Raw genomic sequence first — 23,625 nt, 5'->3', positions numbered from 1 at the left:
CACTGTAGAACAATTTAGTTTTGTTGGTGTTGTTCTCATTTTAATTGAGCTGCATAAGCGTTTAATCTGTTGATTAATCCCAGAATTGTTTTGTCAGAAAAATGTCAGAAAACATTTAAAAATGCCAACTAGAATCTTCCACAGCTCAAGGTGAGGCTTTCTTTGACCAAAATGTAAAACCCAAAAGAAATATTAAATCTTTTTTCTTTGCTTCAGCATCACCACAGTGAAGAGTAGTTGAACTTGATCCGGAGCAGGTACCTCATGCGAGTCTGGGCAGGGTTGTAAACGATGAACTCGTTGTACAGGAGGGAGTAACAGCTGTTTTTACCGATCCCCGTCTTAATCGCCGGACCCATGGGCACGGTCACACCATCCCTGACAGCGAGAGAGAAAGAGAGAGAGAGAGAGAGAGAGAGCGAGAGAGAGAGAGAGAGGGGGGGGAATACAAATGAAAAGTTGCATTTCTTTAAAAAAAACATATTAAGAACTAACTGTGATGCCATGAAGGTGGGAAATAAATTAAAAAAGCATGTGATGCTTTGGAAATTGGTTGAATATATGTGAAATATATTCATAGATTGTTTGTTATTATCGATTTATTTGTCACTTCTTTTTTATATTAGTTGATTAATTGTCATGTCCAAAAGGTGGTGAGAAGAAAAAAAAAAGCAGCCTCTCCCATAAATCGTCTTTAAACTTTCTGTTTTGTTCGACAAGTCACTAAAGAGTTCAGCATTTAGTATTTTGACTTTTATTTTCGTGGTTTTACTTTATATTTCTTCTTTCTGAAGCAAAACCACTCGATATTTCTATGAAGTGCTTGAAAATGACCCGAAACAAATAGATTAAATTAACGGCTCACGTAGTCTAGCCAAGCACTAAGAGGATACTGGAGTCTCTGAGCAGAATGTATAACTCTAAATAATGGCTAGTTTTAAAACACACATTGATGGTTACACAGAACAGCAACAGGGCTATGGAAACATCCTTCAGTTACCCAACTTGTTTTACCATTTACAAACAGAAAGCCGGAATATTAAATAAACTATTTTAGTGAGCAGGGTCCGTCGCAGGGAAAGAAAGAAGTTTTAAAGCCAATGGACATTCATTACGGGCTACTTCTTGCAATATTTGTAAGCATTTGTTATCATATTTTTATTCTTGCGCATTATGCAATTATTATTGATGATATTCTAATTATTATTCTCTGTGCTCATCAATCTGCATTTTTTTCCTTTGTTAATTCAATTAACAAACTCCCCCTCTCGGATATTGTTATCATTTTGGTTGTGTAGCAGAACATAAGTCAGTGTTTGGCCTGTATGAAATGTATCAGTGGAATTAGAAGAGGCACTCACAGATCGACAGAGTTCTTAGGGTCGGGTCCGGTCTTTCCCAGGCCCTTGGTGCTTTGTTTTCCAGCTGGCAGGTTGCTGGCCTCGTAGTCGGCCTCCAGCAGCTCATTAGAGTCTCCCAGAGCGACCTGCAACCACACACAGACACACATCACGTAAACCAGTGTTGCATCACGTCTGGGCCAAACATGTCATGTGTCATGCGTTGTGGACTTCTATTGGCATTTGTTCCTTTATCTTTTTCAGTCAAATGCATTTTTCTGGGAGCTAAAACTCAGTGTGAAGACACTATACCTTTTCCCTTCATTAAAATCCGTATCTGTTCTGAATATAGGACGTGCACACAACTACATGACTCAACTCACCTCAGAGAGTAGCAGCAGACCCACGTTGTTGTTCTGACCGGCAAAGCAGTAGTTGGCGCTCTTTGATGACATGTCAGCAAAGTAGATACCTTTACCAAACTAGATGAAATAGAATCAGGGAAATCATTATCACTGGAATAAAGAAATATGGTGCTGAATGGAAAATATTGAATAGTTAATAGATCATTTAAGTCCAATATGCTCTGTTAAAAAATATAGAGGTTTCTATTAAAAAAATTGCATTTAATCCCTTAAATAACGCTCCGCTAATTGTTTCAATTCATGACAAAATGCATTTCATGGTATATGATTATGTTGTTGTTTTTTTGAGACAGAACCAAGTGAAAAACAGTATATGCATAAATGTATTTTTTCTTGTGCATCCATCCTACTGTACCATGTAACCAGTGACGGGAGCTTCAGGTGGGGCCACTCGGAGCCCCTGGCTGAGGATGCCGACCCAGTTGGACATGCGGGAACCGTGCCACAGCAGAGTCCTGGTAGACAGACAGACGCACATAGTGGTCGATATCAGAGGAACTTTGTAACAATGCAGATTCGGTATGACATCGGAGGCAACAAGAACCAGTAATGGTATTTGACAAAGCCTTCAGGTGTGTTTTACCTGTTGGGCATCTCAGAGAGGAAGTTGTTCCTCTCCCCTTCTCTGTCCACTGAGAAGATGTCAAGGACCGTCATGGTGTAGTCACGATGGGTGGTGGCGTGAGTGGACTGTAGGTACTTTTCTACCACCTTCACACAGAAAAGAGGAATACTTTAGAAGGAATCAAACAATGTTCAGGTTTTTTCACTTGTAGCAAGCGAGCCAATCACAAGACTTCTATGACTTCTACTCATTTTAGCATTTATTAAATGCTTTTCACTGGTGATTTGACTCGTCTGGCAAACTTGTTGAATATTAAACACATTACAAGAATATTAGAAAAAAAAACAGCTCTTTGCCCGACATGTTCCCAAGAGACTTCTTCTGCCGTGTACTTGTACATCTCGACTTTCCCTGACCACATCTATTCCAGCGTTGCCACTGCGTGTGTGAAAAGTCGCAAGGCGGAGAAGTTCCTGAATGTAGTGCATGTGTGAATAGCGAAAATCAACACCAGTGTCTAAAGGGGTTTCTCCAGTAATTTCCTGGGAGCTATGTGTGGAAGAGGCCAATTCCTTTGTAAAAGCTTGAAGGCACAGAAGTCATTCAAATGCATTCTGGTCTATTACGGCTGCTGTCAGTGGAAGACACTGCCTGTCTGCCTCCTTGACGTTGGTACAGAAAGGCAACTATAGAAAGAAAGTTGGATGTACCACTGACATCATAGATAGATATATAGATACAGATATGCAAAGATAGGGAAATACATATAAATAGCCAATATTCCACCCAATCCTAGCTGCTAAATATATCTTAATAAGCAACAATTAGCCACGTGTGTAAGCTACCCCACTGACGTTTTGCAAAAGCGTTTTTGTGAATGGTTCCTTTGATGGTTATATACAGTCACACTGAAGTACATGTGAGATTTGTGTCAAATGCACCACAGGAATTATAAGTCAGTTATAAGTAGTAAAACACTGACCGTGAACTCGTGGCTGCTGGTGTCCAGAGACTGCATTTGACAATGGAGGGAGCAGTACTGTCTGTCCAGAGGATGTTCGTCCCCGTCTTTACTGGACTGAACCATTTTCACTGCTATCTGAATGTCACTCAGAGCCTAAACAAAAAGAAATAAGATCAAAGAATATACATACATAATCCAGGATGGACCACAGGTTTAATTGAAGACATAAATAGAATAATTGTAGACCAAGTTAATTCGTATAATATCTCTCCCCTTTACCTCCAAAAGTGTAATTTTTTCCTTCAGCTCGTCTTCTGTACGAATAACTGGCGGTGTTTTCAACCTGGAAAATGGCATCTTTAAGTTACATCAGCACAGAGATCAACGTGAAATCATTCAGACATCACATTTCTCAACAGCATCAGTGCAACTTTCTGACTGTTCAGCCACATTTTCCCTCACCCAAAGTCATGAGGGATGCGGGTGTAGAACTGGTTGCATGCTTCCAGCAGCTCACGACTGTTGCTTTTCTTCTTCAAACAATCCTCGATTTTCTTCAGGGCCGTGTAGCCTGCACGGATCTGCTCTGTGGTCAGCTTGCCTGCAAGGAGGAGAAGTAAAAAAAATAGAGAATTTTAAATATGAAACACAACAAAGAAAGGTATCTACTCACATTGTAGCTAGACTTATTACCTTTTATTGTATCTTTGGATCAAAAAGTAGCAACTTGAATGTCTTAAATTGGTATATGTACTCTATACAATTAGTTGAAAGTCTGGGAATATTATTAGCAGAAAGGGACTGACCGAGAGGAGCTTTCCGGGTGTCAAACTTCATCTCCAGCACACACTCCTCCATGGCTTTGATGTCACAGATTAGCTCCAGGAGCGATTGGATCTTCGCATCCAGCAGGGATGTCCTCTTTTGGGGTGCAGCATCCACAGTGGTCTGGTTCTCCTCCTGGAGCAGTGAAATATATCAGTATACAAAATGATAGAAGACATTGAATAGATAAATAAGCTGCTGGTTATTTGCCTTTTCACTCGTGCTGAAGTCCATGAACACCATGTCATATTTTCCAGCAACTTTCTCAAAACTCGCTCGGTGTTCCCACTCATTCTTGGTCTTGTCTAAAAACCTGTGGCAAAACAAACACGTTTCAGAACTTTACTAAACTCATATCAATGGCAGACATCTGGAAATATTTGAATATCCTTACTTTTTCTTGAAGATATTTTTGGCTTTCAGCAGGTCTCCACCACAGGCTGATAGACTGCTCTGACCCACTTTTCCCACTTAAAAACAACAACAACAAAACCACCAAGATACCTTTAATCAGTTAGTTCCAACTTGCAGGCTTGTGTTCATTTGCTACATTTATACATTAAGAATCACATGAACTCACCTCTGCCCCACCTCGCCCACACACTGTACACCTTGGAGCTGTCGTCTTGCAGCAGCTGGATCAGATAGTATTTGTTGTTGTTAAACTGAAGATTGGTCTGAAAAATAAGACAGAAAGTGTTTGCTGGAAGCCTAAAAATCTGTTCACTTTCCCACAAATTAAAATGTGAAATACATTTTACAGCCCTTTGCTGTTTCAAATATCGTTCAAAAAAACAGTAGAGGCTGAATTATTAGCTATTAGTAGCCATGAAGAATCACACATTGCAAATCCATTTTGTTCTAGAATCCTCAGTGCCTGAAACCCTGGTTTTTACCAAAAAGCACTTCCAACCTTGAGTTAAGCAATAACATGTTTTTACCTGATTTAGCATCACGTCGTAAACATCATTTCCTTCATTGTAAACATGAGCCTGAAAGAGAAATTGAACAGTTACTAAAACAAATGAGGGTGATCTGCATCTTGTGTGAGGAAAATGTAAAACATATTGTTCATGTAAACTTCTAATTCCCTTTCTTTACATTGCATGTGTTTTATACAGTTTCGTAAGTGCTCATACAAAACACAAGTGAGCAATTGCATTTTCACAGATTAAGAAACAAGGACATTACGAGACAAAGGTGAGCATGCTCGAAAAGCACTACAGATAAACGAGCAACCAAAAATCATCATTTGTAGGATTGCAACTAACGAGTATTTTCATATTGATTTAGTGACGCCCTGAAACTGCTTGGTTTGTCCAGTCAAAAGCTAAACTATACGAAGACCGCAGTAAATCATTATGAGAAGCTGGAACCAGCTAATTTGACATTTTTGCATTAAAAATCAATGAAACAATAAAAACATTATGAAAAGCAGATTGCGGATTAATTGTCCTTAAATTGATTGATAGATGCAGCTCTAATTGGTTGTGTTAGTTTGGTTGATTTATTCAAAGAATATGTACTTTATAATGATGACTTATTAAATCACAAGAGCAAAAATGACAAATTACTAATACACATTGGATGTTTTTCTTATGTACCAGTGATTGCACTGATCTTACATTGCCTATTAGCTCTGTAAGTTATCATCAATAACTACAGTCATATTTTCCTAGAGTTATTACCAATCTCCTGAGTGTTTGCTTGGCATGTGCACATAAATGTACATTTTTAAGAAGTTGCTCGTGGTACAACAATCATTTAAAAGATTTGAACTCAATTTTTTTATTGAAGGCCGGACATTTCACAGTATAATAAACCACAAGCTGTGTCACGCTCACAAGAGGAACTGTAACTGGAGCAGCTTTTACAGGTGTCACACCACATGCGTGTCCGATGTGAATCATGAGTTTCATATCTCGTGTGGACAGGAGATACTTTACCTTTCCCAGTTTGGCTTTACATTCAGAGTCCACTGGAGCTTTTCCTTTCATGACCACCGTCCTCACGACCTCTGTTCAACAACATCAAGATCAGGCATAAACCAATAATGAAAGTACAGGTATCCCCTTGTATGAACAAAAAGTAAACAGAAGCTATAGTGACTCAACTACTTCAAAATCCTATTTCACATTGCAATGGTTACATAGACAACATAATATGACAATAACATCCACTTTACCTTCACTTTTTATTTCTTCTTTGGGCATTTTTTCAGTTTTTGTCTGACTCTTGCTCTGCGCTCTCTTCCTCTTAGCTGCAGGTTGCTTTTCCGTGTCCTCCTCTTCCTCTTTAATTTGAACTGGCATCTCATTTTGAGCAGCCAAGTCACCTGCCTCATTCAGACTTTCTGAACAAAAGACGACGACAGAAGAAACATTTTAAACACCTTCAGTAATTTTGATTATTATTTGTACCGAAATGTACAAATCGGTAAAAAAGAATGGTTCATATAAAGCGTCTACTACTACATCATAAAGCTTTTTTTAGTTACAATAAAACAACACTGTGACACTGTTACAGACCGATATGGCATAACTCACACATACCTGGTTTTACTGTCTGAGAGCGAATCTTCCTCTTGTACTTGGTGACGGGATTAATCTGGACCATCTTCTTCAGGTCGACTTCATAGCTCGTCCCAGAGCCCAGAGACAGAGTGACAGAAGTGTTTCCTGAAGAGGCGGCTGAGTCCAACAAGGCGCAGTCTGCATGCGAGTACGGTTCCCACTGTCCTTCATCCCCTTCCCACTGCCACACTAATACACACAAGAGTTGGGTTGTTCATACGTTATTAACATTGTAAAGCAGCACTTTGAATTCTGGTTACTTGTCATTATGAAAAGAAAAGGATTGGCTGTTTAAACAAAAAATTATATAACATTGTTATTACAATTGTTTCTTATAGTTGACTCAATGTACGTGGTTCTTTTTTTACATTCAAAGTGTTTTGAAGCAATGAAATTGAATCTCATAATGCACAAAAACCCATCAGGGAATCAGATGCAAATCAGCTGATTTAACTGCACCACAAACTGAAGCCTCCAAAACGACAATAGAATTGAATCAGCATTCCTCTAAAGCAAAGAAAACATAATACCCTAATAAAAAGGGGTTATTGCAGGACTGTTGTAGTTTGTTCAAGCTGTTTTTTCGTGAACAGTGAACAGTTGTTGTGTCCCAAACTCGTCCAATGTCTTTAGTTTAGGTTTGTGGTAAGCTAATGATGGTTGACAGTGGTGGACATTAACAGGCTTTACTAACATGCTTCAACTTGTAACAGGTAAAGAAGCTACCCTGAGCAAAAACTTAGTGGGTTTATTACAACAAAAGTAACGCCTCATGGACCACAAATATATAGCTCCACGTTTATTTCCCAGCTCTCCTTTTCTTCTGCCCAGACATGTTCTCAACGGCTCAATGGACAGCTAACGTTAGCTTCCAACGGCTGACGAGCACCAACCTTTTCTTGACAGGACTTCCTCGGCTTCTTGAGCAGAGGTCTGACTTTTAGTCCTCGAACTTCTTGTGCGCCTCATGTTGGTTTATGAAGAAAATAACTCGCAGTAGATGTGTAACTACAACAATAATGGGGTAACAAAAGGGGGGCGGATTGAAAAAACTTTCCCCGCCACTGTTTTCCGCAAAAGATCGTGTGTGATGAAGATGAATCACTCCGTGGTTAAAACAAAAAACGACTATTGACGCATGCGCTCTACACAACACACTCGTTCCACTTTTAGCACAGACTTGGGACAAAATAAATAGTCCAGAATTAACCTAAACTTTGATTGTTTTCGTGCAATGCTAACGGTAATGTTTTTTCGAGAAGAAAGTAAGTATGAAGAAACCAGGGCAGAGGGAGCCCTCCTGTATATGACTTTACCATGCGGAACAGAACTTCGGCACCAAAGGTTCCGCTTTAAGGATAGCCGGAGTTATTTTGTTGAAGGATTTATGAGAAGATCCTAACGTGCCTGCGTGCTAGTCAAAATGTGGATGAGAGTTCAAATTAAAGCCATTTAAACGCAAGAAGTCCCCGTAGACATGGCTTCACCGAGCTACAGCGCGTGTGTCCTCTGTCAGAGGGCGGTTGTCGTGAAGATAATGAGCAGGGTGAGTGCAGACCCTGAGTGTCATTGAATGCAGCATCTTTACTATAAAGGTCAGACAGAAGCTGATTAAAACAGTGTAGCTCTCTCCACAGTTTGGCATATATAGGAGTAATGATAATATTCATATACATTTATTTATCACATTCCTTCAGTCTCCTTCAGTTTTACAGTTGCTTTTTCCCTACTCTGTAAAATGTCCTAGTTTTTGAGTGAGTTTATGTATTCTTTTATTTTTTAATATATTATTTGCTACAATTATACTACAACACTGATAGAGAGTCTGCATATTGATGTATGTTTTTTGCAAAAAGCTTTACGGACAGTAAATGTCACAACAAAAAAAAGTTGCTTAAATAATGTATTAATAACTCAACAAGTAACTAAAAGAATGAACAAGCTTCCAAAACACTACAACATAATTTATTTTAAGGTCTTTCTGGTGTTTTCAGTTGTTGATTTCACTATGTTCCAATACAGTAGTTGTTGAATGGATGATTAATACAAATACAAATAATTTCATACAGTATATGTATTATATGTAATTATATTTTACAACAACCATTAATCTATTATTACAAGTTCAGATTGTGAATTAATCACAGAAGAAGTCAGAAATAAAATTGGCTCATGGTATTTCTTGTCTGTCTATTCTTATGTTTTTAATATTAGACCGAAGCATTGAGGTTACAGTTAACCCACTAGAGCTTAAAGTGGTGGTAAAGAAACATTTGTTTTTATTCCTCATCTTCAGGGAATGAGTGCAGCGGCCCAGGCAGATTTCCTAAAAGGAGAATCACACAAGAAGCATCCAGGTGTGACCAACCTGAAAACTCTGCGCCTACCAGATGAACTCCAGACGGCTGCACGGTCGATTATCCACAGTAGGTTAAATCCTGATTGTGGCTTTCAGTTGATAAACCAAATATTTCTGTTGCCTCATTGTGCGATTCTTCAACCTGTCCACCTGTAGGAGCTCAGGTGAGTCATCTTACTGAACGCTCTCGTAGCCTCACAAACTTCCTGTGGAGTAAAAAAAGAGCCGTCGAGGATTCGACTCTGAGGCAGAAAGCTGTGAGCTTGGAGAAAGAACTTTGGGAGAAAGCGATGGAGAAGAGAGGAGGTGGGTGACACATAAATAAAATTAAAATAAACTATATTGTAATGGTATAATAACTGCAAATACATTATATGATGCGGGAACTGGAGACTAATGGGCTTTATTTTGCAGATGTGGATGAACAATTGCTTGAAGACCGCATCAAGAAGAAAGTGTTTTCAGAGCTAAAAAAAACTACATATCACTGGACTCCCATGAAGTAAACACTTGCTTTCATCTACACGCTCTTTGATATAAATATATATTAAAATTATATGTGTGTTTAGCAATAATCTAAATTAATTTAACTGCTGTCTAATCGAGATAAGGCATCCTTTACCAAACTCAAGACAAGACAAGATAAGTTTGATTTGAACCAGAGCGACCAATATTTAACATTTTAAAGCTTTTACAGACGTAAGGACTTCGCAACTCATTTCCAGTTGTCATATTGACACTACAAAAAGCGTGTTGTTCTTTTTTAAAATGTCAAAACAGGTCTTATGTTGGTATATCAGGCTCTGGACGAAGCCAGAAGTGGAGCCCTGTCTGCTGTCACATTTTGGAGCTTGCACAGTAGCTGCTGATTTTTCCTGTTTGATTTTGAGGTGTGGATGAGTTCTTATACAGCTCACTCTCTGTGTTTCAGGTATGATGAAGAGTTAGCTGTGGTGTACATGGCGTCTCGGCTGGCTGGGGGCTACGCAGCAGTGAGGAGAGCTATGAATGAGGTAATGAGCAAAGAGGTGGAGATCACAGGCTAACTGACGTGATTTCTGATTTAAATAAACATTAATAAACAGTATTTTGGATGTTTTCTTTCCACCAGTCTGAAAGATCGCAACAAAAGAAAAATCTTAAAGTTGACCAGTGCATGAAAAAACAATATTTTTGCCTGAAATGTTTAAAAAATCAGTCCACCCAGATCACCAAACAAAACATATTGTAATACTTATAGTAATAAGAATGGAAGAAATTATCAAATAAATGTAATTATTACTGAGGATTATGACTCTGAATGTGTTAATGGGTCAAAACATCTGTCCTAAACATCTGTTTTATCCTTTCAGATCAAGAAGAGGGATCCCTCTTTTGCCCCTGAGTCTCTCCTGGATTTTGGATCGGGGCTGGGAACAGTTGCCTGGTTAGTGGAAAAGAAAGTGACGCAACATTGAGAGCGTTTTCATGTAAATTACGAGACTAAGAGCCGAGCGTCTCTGATCCTCCCACAGGGCGTCCCACTCGTGCTGGGGCGACACTTTGAAGGAGATGGTGTGTGTGGACAGCTCTGGGCCCATGAACATCCTGGCAGAACGACTTCTTAAAGGTGAACACGCAAGAATCGTATTTGCTTTGTAACATTTTTTTTTCTCTTTTTTTTCTCAAATACTTGATCCGAGAGTCTAAGTGTTGGCTTTTTCATGTCGAGCAGGTGACAATGAAAAAGCTGAACCTCACATCAAACAAGTCTATTTCAGACAGTTCCTCCCGGTCTCTCCTAAGGTAAAACCCTCTACACTTTTATTTTAGAAACAAAGAAAACCTCTTTCTGTGTTCACTTAAGTTTAAATATATATATATATATATATATATATATATATATATATATATATATATATATATATATATATATATATATATATATATTCTAGCCTTTCATTTTGAATTCCAAACAAATTTGATTCTTTCTGTATATGCAAAAAAAAAGAAGGTTTCTTGCATTCGAAACGGTCACATTATAGTGCATGAAGAGTTTGACTACAATCAGTGTTACCGAGATGCATTTAAGTAATATATATGATAATAGCATATTTCTGTCACATGCTTAAAAAGAAAGAGTAATCTTTGTTGGCACAAATCCTCACACACACACACACTTTTCTATGCTTCTAAAAGCATTTCAAATATAATTTTTGAAGTGGAAGCAGGAAGTTCAATCAGGACTTCGAGAGCACATTTGTAGTGAAAAGTGATCTCTGGGAAATGTAGTGCAGAAGCGCCACAGTAAGCACATGGCACAAAGGATATAATCAGGTAATAAGGAGCATCGTTGGGATTCCCTCGTTTTCCCCCCGATATATTTTTGTATCTATTGGAGCGACTTCACTGAGAACTCGGGGACGAGGAGCGCTGACCGTCCGGTGTTTCTCCTTCCAGGTGCAGTTTGATGTGGTGGCCGCAGCCTTCACCCTGTCGGAACTTCTAAATGGGAAGGATCGGGAAGAGGCAGTGTTGACTCTGTGGAGAAAGACAAGCTCGTACCTGGTTGGTTGAAAGGACAAAACATCACTGATAGATGATTTTTATTTTGTTGTCCTTGCACCTTTAGTGACTATATATTCAATCGTGTGTATACATTTCAACTTGTCTTTAAAACTATAACTAGAAATCCTCTCTTATTTCATGACTTTAGAGTTTGTTTTTTTGCATTTTTTGTGTGTAGGTTCTAGTTGAAAATGGGACTAAAGAAGGCCATCGGATGCTTATGGAGGCCAGAGCCACTTTATTAAAGGTATTTAAGACAAGGTGGCACTTTGAAATCCCCACAGGGGGATCGTGTTTGGTGCTGTTGTGTAAATTGTTGGATGCTGTTCATGGAAACAGACTGATGACTTGCATTTCTCTCTCTCCAAGAAACAAGAGAAGATTGTCCACGACGCCCGACCAGCGTCAGTGTTCGCTCCGGTATGTTTGAATCCCAGCAGGTTTAAAATATGATTCTTTCAACCAGCTGTGTCACAGTCTTCTTCTCTCTGTTGGTTTCTTTCTCCAGTGTCCTCATGAACTGCCGTGTCCTAAACTGGCCCTTAAACCCACCACACCCTGCAACTTCCAGCAGATGTACCACCCTCTGCCTCTCCCGGGGGTAAGAAGTCTGTGTCTCGCCACAGTACCATCACTGCTCATGCTGACTTTCCTGTATAAAACATACTAATTACAGGAAGTAATTACAGGATAAATCCCAATTGTGTTACACCAGTTACTAACAGAAGGAAGCAAACGTGTACACACAATGTTATTGATTTGATATGCAATAACCGGCAGCAAATCATAGATTGCTTCCACTCATTTATTTAAAAATAATCGTTTCAGCACAACGAGCGGCAGACGGAGAAGTTCAGCTACCTGATTGTGACTCGGGCAGAACCTGCGGAGGCAGAAGCCGTGGACTGGGCCAGGCTGATCGCTCCGGTGCAGTGCAGAACCAGACACGTCCACTGCCGAATGTGCTGCCCCGACGGACGCCTGCAACACCTGGTGGTGACGGCACAGAAACAGAGCCGGTAAAGGCTCTGCTGCGTCACACACACACTGTCGAACTCGCCGGCAGCATCAGTTCACTCAGTTTTGATTCCTGGTCGAAGCTTGGGTTTGATTTCTTTCCAGAATTAAGTGGTTAAAGAGCTCTAAGAGAGTGAATGAGAAATGTTCGCGGCAGCATATGGCAGCTGTTTATTGAGGATGCATATGCAGATTTTATTTAGTTATTATTAGTGGTATTATCACATTATACCTACATAGAAAAATACAATGAATATTCCTTATGTTCGAGGCCATTGGGGCTGGGTATTGATTGAATTTGGGTTTCATTTAATTGAGTCAGTCGCTGAGTTTACACTGATGCAAAAATCTATTTGAATTTAACAAAGTTAAGTTCAATAAATTTATCCAAAATTGGTATTGATTTTATTTGAATGAGGAACTCTGTCTGATCAAAGAATAAGTAGTAAGAGATCGACCAGACAGCTTTTGGTCTCTGGCAGTTTTTTAGTAGTGTCACAGACACATTTCTGACTACCAGAATATTATTGATACCGAGTCCTTGTTATGAAATTAGAAAAGCTGCTTTTATTGGACACTGAATTGAGCTCACTCTCTAATCCGTCTCTGACCACAGCAACTCTTAATTTAACTGAATTGTGTTTCACTTTCTTCAATCAGAGATGTGTATCGCTGTGCCCGGAGCAGCAACTGGGGAGATCAGGTGCCAATCATTCAGAGAGTCGACGTCGACGTCCGGAGTGATTCAGAGTGATGAGTCAGCGACTAAGAGACATTTCATGGAGACTTTTGAAACGATGGAAACGTCCTAAAACTGAAATAAGGCTGCCTACCTAGGACTCATCGTTGAACATAACAGATCTGCGTTTCCTCACTGAAATTGTTCAAATGTTGACTCATTTGTCGACCTGTGATTACTCCAATAAAAAGTCATGACATAAGTTATTTCACCAGCTTTATTGTGCACCACCTTCAACAAATCAAAGTCCAATTATTGTAACAAGTATGCTGCAATTTGAACAGTAATGTGATATTTAAAAGGAATACATTCCCTCCTGCGTGTTTCCATACTTCAGGTTAAAGATCATAAATATCATCCCTGAAGTCCAAAAGCACCACTGATCATTACGGTGACGAACGGTAAACAAATGTGATTATGCAGGAAGTGATGTTGAGTAGACGAAGCGATTAAACGATAATGATATTAATCATTGGTTGCAGCCCTCCTGCCCAGTTTATCCAGACTGCAGCTCACTCACAACATCTAAGTGCATCTTCTTCTGCATCTCTGCTCACATTTGAGTTTGTGAAAGAAAAGAGCAAAAGCAGCTGAACAGGAAACAATAAAACATCTGGTTCAGCTGAGAAAAAAGGCTGTGATGATCCCAGTGTGCACAAAATGTACGCAGGGATTGATGCCATCTGTATTTGTCTTTTGGGTCTAGGTTTCTCTAGTCAATGCTTTGCATGAAGAAACTCTCCTGATTCATACTCTGGTCTCATGTGATATGAAAGTCCTCAGACCTTTTTGTGATCTGGAGTTATTATTCAATGATTGATTTGAGTGGTCATATTTGTTAAAAATCTTCTGATCCAGTAAATATGAACACACAATTACAGAACATTTTCCGTCGGCACACATTCTTTGAACATCTGTTAACTCCCAACGATCTCTTTCAGGGCTGAGGTCAAGTCCGGGTACTTGTACTCAAATCCGGCCTCTTGAGTCCTCTTTGGTATGACATTCTGGCCCTGCATGAGAACCACGGCCCTCTCAGAGCCCATGACGGTGTTCATGACGAAGCCCGGCACGGGAAAGATGGTGGGCCTCCTCATGACCCGGCCCAGTTCTTTCGTGAACTCCAGGTTGGTGTTCAGTGTCGGGGCGACCCCGTTGAACACTTGCGGCGAAGGCGAGGGGGTGTCAGTGGGCGTTTCCAGGGCGTGAGCGATGATGCCCGCCAGGTCTGAGACGTGGATCCAGGGAAACGGCTGTCTGCCTGAGCCCAGAGTGCCGCCCAGGCCGAGCCAGAAGGGGAGCAGCATTTGCTTCATGGCACCACCATCGCGGCCCAATACTGCCCCTGGTGGAGGGAGGAATGAATCAGAAACTGTTTATTGCCAAGTACGTTGACACAGACAAGGAATTAAAAAGGCATACAGTAATTAGATTGTCAAGTATATATTCAAAGTGAAGAATTGATGTTTAAGATGGCAATAGGCAAGATTTAGGGACTCTTTAGTAAGTAGAACTACAATAAAGAGGAGTTACATTTATGATAAAATAAGATAATCCTTTATAAATCCCGCAGTGGGGAAATTGCAGGATTACAGCAGCACACCACAAGAGACACATAGTAAATAAAAATAAAGTAATATAAATAATACACTGACCAACCGTTACCCTGCAAGAAAATGTGTACTAAAATACATGTCTGATTTAGAAGAAAGACATAAAATTAACAAACAAAGGATTAATTATTTTCAAATGTGCTCCATCCACAGAAAAGTTTCACATTGTCTTCTGAGCAACATGACAACTTCCCGATACTACACTATATGTTTACTGGGCTCTAAATTAAGAGGATTTTCTACTGTAACCGTCAGTGGGTTTTGTACGTACCAGACCTGATGACGACTTGTTTGATGTTTTTTGTGACCTTCTCAGGAAGAAGTGCAGAGGCCTCCCACTCTTTCACAAGTTTGGAGAGAATGTCAAATGGAGTCCATTCACTGTCTTCTGTATACTCAGCCGTCAGACTGGGCTTGTAACAAGCTGCGGGTCAAAAAGTAAACAATGAATGTCGCTGTCTATATTATCTGTAGTCTGGTCTGACTTAATAGGAAATCAGAAGTTTTATTCTTAAATTGTATTACTAGGGAGAGACTTACCTACACCTGATACTAGGACCCAGGAGTGAGGAGGACTGAAGGAGGCAGCAATGGCTTGAGCCATAGATTTTGTAGTGTCGATGCGACTGGAGAACAAATCCTTTTTATAGCTTTCATTCCACCTGAAACCACAAATAAAAATGTATCAGGTGCCGATTAAGCTACATGTAAACAGCTGGCAACAAATCCCCAGAAACTGCATTATTACAGGCCTATTTTATTTGTTTTTAGTCGATCTAGACAAGAGGTCACATGCATTGTAATCAACTGAACAAGGCAAAACACTAGTGATGGCGAGACGAAGCTTCCTGAAGCATTGAAGCTTTCCATCCAATTGGTTCGCTCATGTGTCGACGCTTCACGGAGCTTCATTTGCTCTACTGCACCACCAAGTGGACAATACATGTAAAACAAGCAGAGTGATCATAACGACACCATGGCTTTGGTGTGTGAAGCTTTAAATTGAATAAATGATGTTTGTGACACCAATACATCAATTATTAACTTATTAATATTGTGTCTATATGATATAAAGGCGGGGTCAAAATCAAAACTTGAAACCAATTGGCAGAGGGTTGTGATGTGACTGTGGGTCAGTGGTTAGAATATCCGACTTTCAGTCAGAGGATCGGTGTTTCGAGCCTCGGCTCCGCTAGTTCATGTTGATTTGTCCAATTTTTTAAGTAAAAATAAGAACTAAGAGGTCTGTTTATGAATTGCTCACCATCGTAGTGGGTTCATGAGATTCTCTCCAGCCAAGTTGACGGCGCCCTCACATGGTGGGAGGCCATGAGACTCCAACTCACCCTGCAGAAGCACAGAGGGCATTAAACCAAATAAATGTCGTTATGAATCAGGAGTTCCATGATGAGAAATGAGGTCATACCCATGTTATCTTCCCTGGACCCGGCTGGCGAGATATCACCGTGACCTCGTGACCTTTGAGTCTGAGCAGGCGAGTCAGCTCACGGCCCACAAAGCCAGATCCTCCTCCTATAAATTAGATAAAGTGGACAAAATGCTCATAATAACAGAAGAACTGAAGATGCACACTGAATCCATAATCGGTTCCCAGTTTATAATACATGTGGATGAGAGAAGAGACAGTTTAGGAGAAATATGCAAAACATTTGACTAATATATATTATTGATTGTGCTGCACTATGGTGTATTCATAGTGTAACAGATGCAATCAATTTATGATCGTCTCAGGAGTCAGAATGGTGCGCACCGCGCATGCGTACTATACATGCTTACAAAACAGGACTTCTGCAGACTTTAGATAACAATGAAGAAAAAAACCACAATGAAAGTTTTCTATGTTCATTCATATAGCTGGTCCGCTTTTCTTAACTGTCATTGTCTGGACGAACACAATGAACACGTAGATAAGTTGGCAACTCAATGTCTATGGTCTCTGCTCAATGTTGTCTGCAACGATAGCAGCTAGCTCGTGGCGTTACGACACATTGACCTTTCCGAACCGATAGTCCAATATATACTCATATAAATAAACAACGTACGTACCTATCAATACTCTCATGGTCGTTATATTACTGTCCAATGTTGAAATAAATAACTGAACGTTGGCGCAGGTTACAACGAATGAACCACTCTGAGCGATGTCAGTGAGTGGTTTCTCGCCTTTTTGAACCAGCAGGAGTTCCGTAGAAAGGCTGTAACGTCATTTTGTAGTTTAAAATAGCACTGTGTGTTTTAAAGGAACAAATTACATAAATTATCTTATGAAATACATCTATCTGTTAATATTTACTTGAGTTTACTGAGTCAAGTGAATGGATGACATGTTTATAAGTTAATAATAATTGTAAGCTGTTGCATATAGTTTAATTAATGCAAGTTTAACTCAAACAGTCTAAGGAACATACATAGGTTCCTTGATACAGTTTAGTGAGATATCATCTGGTGAGTGCAAACATTGTGAGATTATTGATATTATTAATTTGCTTTGATCTATAGCTCCATGAGTGCTGGAACAATTAACTGGCTTGTCAAAGTAAATATGTGGGTTAGTAAGGGTCAGTTAAAATCAAATATACATAAATCTCTATTACAACATACAAATTACAACTACAGTTAATATTTGTGTTTCAAATGGGGGTAAATATGTTGTGGTTAAAATCTTCAAATGTGACAATATATCTTTGTGTTTTTGTGTAAACATAATCATTTTAATGGGACATTTTCATACACACATTAATAAACTTTGATCACATCTGGTTGTTGGTTTAAAGGAAAGAAAGAAAAATCAGCTGACAATATAGACCAAACAAAACAAACAAAATACATACAATATACGGTCTGAGGAGGAACAGAATAAAAAAGAAAAGAAAAAAAGGGATTATAGTGAGCAACAATATAATAATACAATACACTAGTAATATAACAGTATTACAAACAAAAGCATATATGTGTTTGTTAATACGTTTTAGTAAAACAAAAACATGTAATTTCAATAATGATATGTGCTGTACATCAGAATCAGAATCAGAAACCGTTTATTTGCCAGGAATGTTTACACAAACGAGGATTTTTTCTAGGCGGAAGGTGCATACATTAGACATGCATGCAAGAGAATATAATTGTTTATAATGTTTATAATTTTATAGTTTAGTAAAGATGTGGTTTTAATAATACTGGCTCTCTTTTTCTTTTTTTTCAGACCCGGAAGCTGCCTGTTTCCCCGACAGCAAACACGTGGGTTTTCTGAGGTTATAAATTGAGCCTCAGCTTCGTTAACAGTCTCTCTTCCGCGTTGCAGTGAAGCAGGTCGCACGCGCTGCTGCAGAGAGACAGAAACCAACGTGCCAAGCTTCTTTCACGGTAAATATTCACCTATAGTATCGGATTAGTTTGTTCATGTCGCAATTTGCGTGTTTGCTCGTGGATGTTTGTTGCGGTTATTTCCGGACAAATACTCGTTTGTTCGCATCGTGGCTTCACAGACCGCGTGGTCTCTGCGTAATGAGCCCAGTTTGGCCCTTACGTGACAAATTATAGCTCAACTTGATGCTGTTTAATTTAAATGACTTAATTAAGATCATAATAAACCCCCATGCCTATTTCATATTGCCTTTGGTTGGTGGTAATGTACTTTTATGTAACGTAAACGCGCATTGTTAGTTTTGCATTAACCGTGGGAATAAATTAAATTAAAGTGTTATAATTTAACGAATTCGTTCACGTGCACCCGACCGGCCTTAATCATAATGTAAATTTAGTTTTAACAGTAGGCAATTTACTATGAACTAATGCAACTGTCCTGCCATACATTTTAACCTTGCCTAATCAATTATAATACTATATCCATTGTACCGTCAAACCTTGATGATGATTTGCAGTCCGTGTTTCACCTGATACTCATGATTACTCTTTCACTGCACTGATGGGTTTGACCGAAAAGCTGCTAGTGAAGATGCTTATTATATTACAAGTTGAGACTAACTTCTTGTTTCTTGTATTTAGGATGTTACGAGCCTGGACTGGATGCCTCTTGATAAGGTCAGTATTTATTTGCCTTTTGGTTGGACAGTCTACATTATTACCACATGATTGTACATGCTGTCAGTTTATTAGGTCCATGCAGGTCAATTAATGCAGTCTATTAAAGCACTATCTTATAAATTATATACATTTTTATTTAAAACGTTTGTTCTGCATTATACAATCAAACCTTTTTGATGATTTTTGCCTGTGAGTCCGTGTTTCAGCTGAAACTCATGATTACTCTTTCACTGCACTGATGGGTTTGACTGAACAGATACTAGTGAGGATGCCTGTTGTATTACAAGTACTTGGGGTATATGGTTTGTGATAATAAATCACATTTGGAGCATCGCAATGCTTTTCCAATCTGGTTTCTACAGATTAATCTCAGTCTGGACTCTGGCAGCTGAAATCAGATTTGTCTGACTTTAGCTGTAGTCTCTAATCTAAATGAGGTGGTTGCAATTCCAGAGCACCACTATTGGAAGCCTATAATTGTTGAATTTACATGTTTCAACTGTTAATTAATTGACTTTTTTTGCATTTACAGGTAAAGGGAACACTTCATGACCAGAGTCCACAGCTGGATTGCTGCACTTTGCCATTTTTATGTTCATGAGTTTTTTTAATGATTTTTCTGACTTAAATTATATAATGTCTATGCACATTTCTAAAATCATCCTTATTATATTTGTGTAACACTGTGTATGAACACTGAAATTCACTGGTAAATAAAGCTAAATGAATTAAACTGTGTATTGTCTATTTGCTTTTCTGTCATTTAGAGTACAGAATATGAGTTAATCAGTAGTTTATTACCATTAACTGTAAGAAATGGGTCACAGTTAAGGCGAGACTGCATGATGTCCTATTGGTATAAACTATTCTATAAGCGTAACATTTTAATGTGTCAAGGGAAATATTTAACGTAGCATTTTTATGTAAATTAGGAAAAGTTTAAGTAAACATTTTTACACTAGCTGAGATCCATGTATTGTAAAAGTAAATTACTCATTGCATCATCGATTATGACGGTGAGACCGTGCAGAGTTACCAGACTCTAAAATGGCTTGGTGACGTGTGCAAAGGCTTTCATAGCTGTTGCCCAATCCAGAAGAGAACTGTCTTCAGTGTATAAGCACCATAATGAGCAGCACAGCTGAGTATGTGGTTTGTACCCATGAAAAATTTGCCAGATCTTCTTCTGCCAATGCCAAATGGCTTATTCTGCTCTTGCTATTGACTGGTTTTGAGCTAGCTACCTAAATACTGTTGGTCAAGGTGCCAACATACTAACGTTATATTAAGCTCAACTTGGGAGCCATGTGGCGTCCACTGCTTTTTTTTTTTTTTTTGCACCACCAAGAATTGCAAACAACCCAAGTTCCCCTCCAGAGCCACATAACACCCAGGCACCCAGTGAATGGTAGGTTTATGCAGGGAACATGTTTCCATGCTAAATCCCTTGTGTAGACTAAATGACTATCGCCGTGATGAGTGATTTATTTATTCATGCTGTGTGTCATGTGCTAGGATTTAGTTGGGCAGCACGTTTCTTCTGCAACATCCTTATTTTCTTGTACTGATTATAGTTTATGCTCGATCTTCACTTGATTCTAGCCGAGGTTTCAAGACTGTTTGGTCGGTACAATGGAGGAAGGACGACAACAAGGAGGTGAACTGTTGCTGCTCCTGCACGAGTTAATTTGTACACTCACTCTTTCTGTTGTATTGAGGATAAAAATGCGTCCTTAGTCCCCAATCGATATGCTAAAGATAGACTTGCTGCTGCAGGACTAGGAGAAAAACGTCTTACATTCCAAGGTATGTCGGGCATCATGATTGACAGACGTATTTTTCAGGAATTAAGCAACCCTTCAGAAACATTCAACGTTATTATGTTTCAATTTTGATCGGTTGATTATCTATTTTCTTATTTTCAGGTACTCATACCAATTCAGATGATTTTAGAGAATTTATTTTAGAGACATGTCCAAAACTCAGACAAGGGGGAGGATTTGAGTTGCTCAAAATCAGTCAAACAACACAAAGTCGCCAACTGATCCTCATACCATGTCCCAATGAGGCTTACCATGTGAGACATTTAAAAGATCCACAAACACAGATTGGTCATGCTACAATTTTCATCCGACCACTCCAAAGAAACCTGAATCTCGAACTTGTAAGATTCTCACTTTTAAATTGTGGTTCCCACATGAAAGACGTTTTGAATGGTCTGATATTAAACAGCTGTCTATTAGTTTGAGAAAGCAGCTATATTGTAAAGTGCTCCGCAGGTCACGTCAACATGCTCCATGGAGTCGCAGTTGGTCGCAAGTTGATCTGGTGGCAATTTGCTGACTTCCTGTTTCAACACATAAACAACAAGCGACGTTTCCACTCGCGTGGATTATTTCCTCAGAGTCCTTGACTCCAACGAAAGACTCCTACGTCTTTATCCTCAGAGTCAAGACTCAAGTGGATCTTCAGATGGATCGACATCCTCAGGTGGATCCTCAGGTGGATCTTCAGGTGGATCAAGTATATTCGCCAGGAGGCTCTCATCGCTCTGATTCTCAGATGAGTCTGTATTTTCAGCAAAATAAGACATTCCTCTCTCCCATTCTGATGGCCAGCAGGTATGTTCTCCTCCCGCCTCATCTTGAGCTTGTCTTCCAGATCACAGATTGAGTGTTGTTGTTTAGCTATCAGAGACTTAAGTTCAGCGAGCTCATTAGCCATGCACTCATTCTGCACACGTAGAATGATTTCCTTTTTCTCAAAATCCTTTGTGGCTTGACTGAATTGATTCCTCTGTGACAGATATTCAACAGTAATCTGCTTGTGTTGTTCTATTACCTCATCTTTATCCCTGTTGGCTCTGTGACATTCTCTTACTTGACATTGAAGGTCATGCACTGTTAAATTCACATGTCTAAAAAAAAAAAAAAGATAACTGGTGTGGAATTTGTCGCATCCCATAATCGTAGTGTGTTTTGGGGTTCTCTCCTCCAGGTGTTCGTCCGCCTGCCGCTCGCAGAAACCGGGCTCTGTCCTGGGTAGCGGAGCTGGAGGCTGAGGATCCCGACCAGACGCCTGCACAGGTGAGGGAACCGAACCCAACCGCCTGTCTGACCTCCCGGTGTCTGACCGGAAAGAGGAGGGTCCAGACCCCATTAGTGATGATGACGATGATGATGATGTGTGTTCTACCAGATTGACAGCCGGCAGGCTCTCAGAGATCTCAGGCTTCAGTTCGCTGAGCAGATTTCTCTCCTCGCCGCAGAGAGAAGCAGCTCTGACGTCATGGACTCTCTGTTCAGAGGTAGGGAGACGAGCTGAGATGCATTGGACGTGTGGTTCTTAAATCATCTTTTTAATAACGTACCACCTTTTGAAATATAGTTTTCAGCCGAGTCCCCCTCACTAGCGCAGATCATTTTTAGAAGAGTATTATTATTTTTGGAGAGTTTACAAAGGAAAAGAAAAATATGTCGCGTGAAAAGTAGACCACTATATCTACCGCTATATAGATGCAACAACAGCTCTCCTGTGAGGAGCAGCGGAGTTCTCCTCGCACCGGAGCAGCTCTCTGAACCCGGAGCAGCTCTCTGAACCCGGAGCAGCTCTCTGAACCCAGAGCAGCTCTCCTGCTCCAGGTGAAACGAGCCAAAGTGTTCGTGTCTTCTACCAACAATAAGCTGCTGGCTTCACATATTACAAAAGTACAAAGTACACAGATATAAAACTAAGTCATTAATAAATACATGGACAAATGCCTGTACTTTCGGGTAAATGGTTACGCTTGCGCATGCGCGATTTGACGCGACGCCGTGAGCTCCGTGAGCTCGTCTTTTCCTGCTGTTGCGTTTCTCAAAATAAAAAAAACAGATCTAAGCTCAATATTGAGCATGAATTGAGAGAGGCCGTATCAAATCTAGAACCCCGTTTATAACATGTGTAGAGGAAAGCAGGTCACTGCAGCCACTAATACTGATACAACGTGATGGCTCACATATCTGCACTCATTCTGTTTTGTTTGGCAAAAAAAAATGAAAAGCTTATTGTTTTCCACAATGAGCTATTCAGTAGTAACTAAATATGAGTTATTTTTTGCACAGATAGAATTTACACAAAACATTGTCGGATGGGGCAATCGGATTAACTTGAAAGTGATTGCAATTTTCTTTATTCTGTTATTTATAAAAGCACAGATGAGTCACACAATTATGTTATTTACAGAAAAAGTTTGAGAACCACAGCTTTAAGTGTTTGTGATGGAGTCGCTGCCGCCGCCTATTTTGCACTATTACAATACTTATAGGCAACTAGTTATCATGTCTTCCGCTCCATGAAACGCATGTTAATGCTCAGTACATATATGGTACTTTAATGTATTTGCATTGTAATAAAATGTGATCATTTTCAATGGGCATACAGTATATGCAGCTGAAACGGGTAGCCTAGTGCATCCCACATTTTTCAACATAACATTTTAAAACATTATAGTCATTATGGCCTTTATAAAAACGATTGTTTTGGGGGAGGTGGGGTAGTGCACTATAGGCCCCTGAGACGCGGCTTAAGAGTTTGTCCTTAATGGAAGAAAAA

The 23,625-nt window shown here is 39.6% G+C and overlaps 3 protein-coding genes and 1 long non-coding RNA gene across 4 annotated transcripts; 2 read left to right on the top strand and 2 right to left on the bottom strand.

The window, feature by feature from the left end:
* Window positions 1–191: 191 nt before the first annotated feature.
* parp2 (poly (ADP-ribose) polymerase 2) lies at window positions 192–7,661 on the bottom strand (the record flags this gene model as incomplete). Its single annotated transcript, XM_079220096.1, has 17 exons — window positions 192–378; window positions 1,362–1,486; window positions 1,724–1,822; window positions 2,121–2,220; window positions 2,349–2,476; window positions 3,313–3,447; window positions 3,574–3,637; window positions 3,757–3,895; window positions 4,101–4,254; window positions 4,330–4,432; window positions 4,514–4,589; window positions 4,700–4,796; window positions 5,061–5,111; window positions 6,066–6,136; window positions 6,305–6,472; window positions 6,672–6,881; window positions 7,586–7,661. 17 exons carry the CDS (start codon window positions 7,659–7,661, stop codon window positions 219–221), a joined length of 1,956 nt encoding a protein of 651 aa, XP_079076222.1. The 3' UTR covers window positions 192–218.
* A 472-nt stretch (window positions 7,662–8,133) lies between these two features.
* mettl17 (methyltransferase like 17) lies at window positions 8,134–13,532 on the top strand. The gene is made up of 14 exons (XM_079220132.1): window positions 8,134–8,238; window positions 8,989–9,118; window positions 9,208–9,357; window positions 9,466–9,553; window positions 9,983–10,064; window positions 10,404–10,477; window positions 10,566–10,660; window positions 10,766–10,836; window positions 11,491–11,598; window positions 11,777–11,845; window positions 11,968–12,018; window positions 12,107–12,199; window positions 12,427–12,617; window positions 13,276–13,532. Exons 1-14 carry the CDS (start codon window positions 8,170–8,172, stop codon window positions 13,367–13,369), a joined length of 1,365 nt encoding a protein of 454 aa, XP_079076258.1. The 5' UTR covers window positions 8,134–8,169; the 3' UTR covers window positions 13,370–13,532.
* Window positions 13,533–13,569: 37 nt separating this feature from the next.
* sdr39u1 (short chain dehydrogenase/reductase family 39U, member 1) lies at window positions 13,570–16,504 on the bottom strand (the record flags this gene model as incomplete). The annotated part of the gene is made up of 5 exons (XM_079237776.1): window positions 13,570–14,699; window positions 15,239–15,391; window positions 15,508–15,629; window positions 16,232–16,314; window positions 16,394–16,504. Coding segments are annotated over 5 exons (897 nt in total), but the record flags the coding sequence as incomplete, so codon positions are not given.
* Window positions 16,505–18,287: 1,783 nt separating this feature from the next.
* On the top strand, window positions 18,288–19,746 carry LOC306738389. The gene is made up of 3 exons (XR_013771016.1): window positions 18,288–18,351; window positions 18,994–19,029; window positions 19,565–19,746. It is a non-coding gene; the product is annotated as an uncharacterized lncRNA (long non-coding RNA).
* Window positions 19,747–23,625: the final 3,879 nt, after the last annotated feature.

This window comes from Taurulus bubalis (genome assembly GCF_910589615.1).
Source record: "Taurulus bubalis genome assembly, chromosome: 1".
NCBI lineage: Eukaryota > Metazoa > Chordata > Actinopteri > Perciformes > Cottidae > Taurulus > Taurulus bubalis.
The sequence above is the reverse complement of the archived record's forward strand: the minus strand, read 5'-3'. Positions and strand labels throughout refer to the sequence as shown.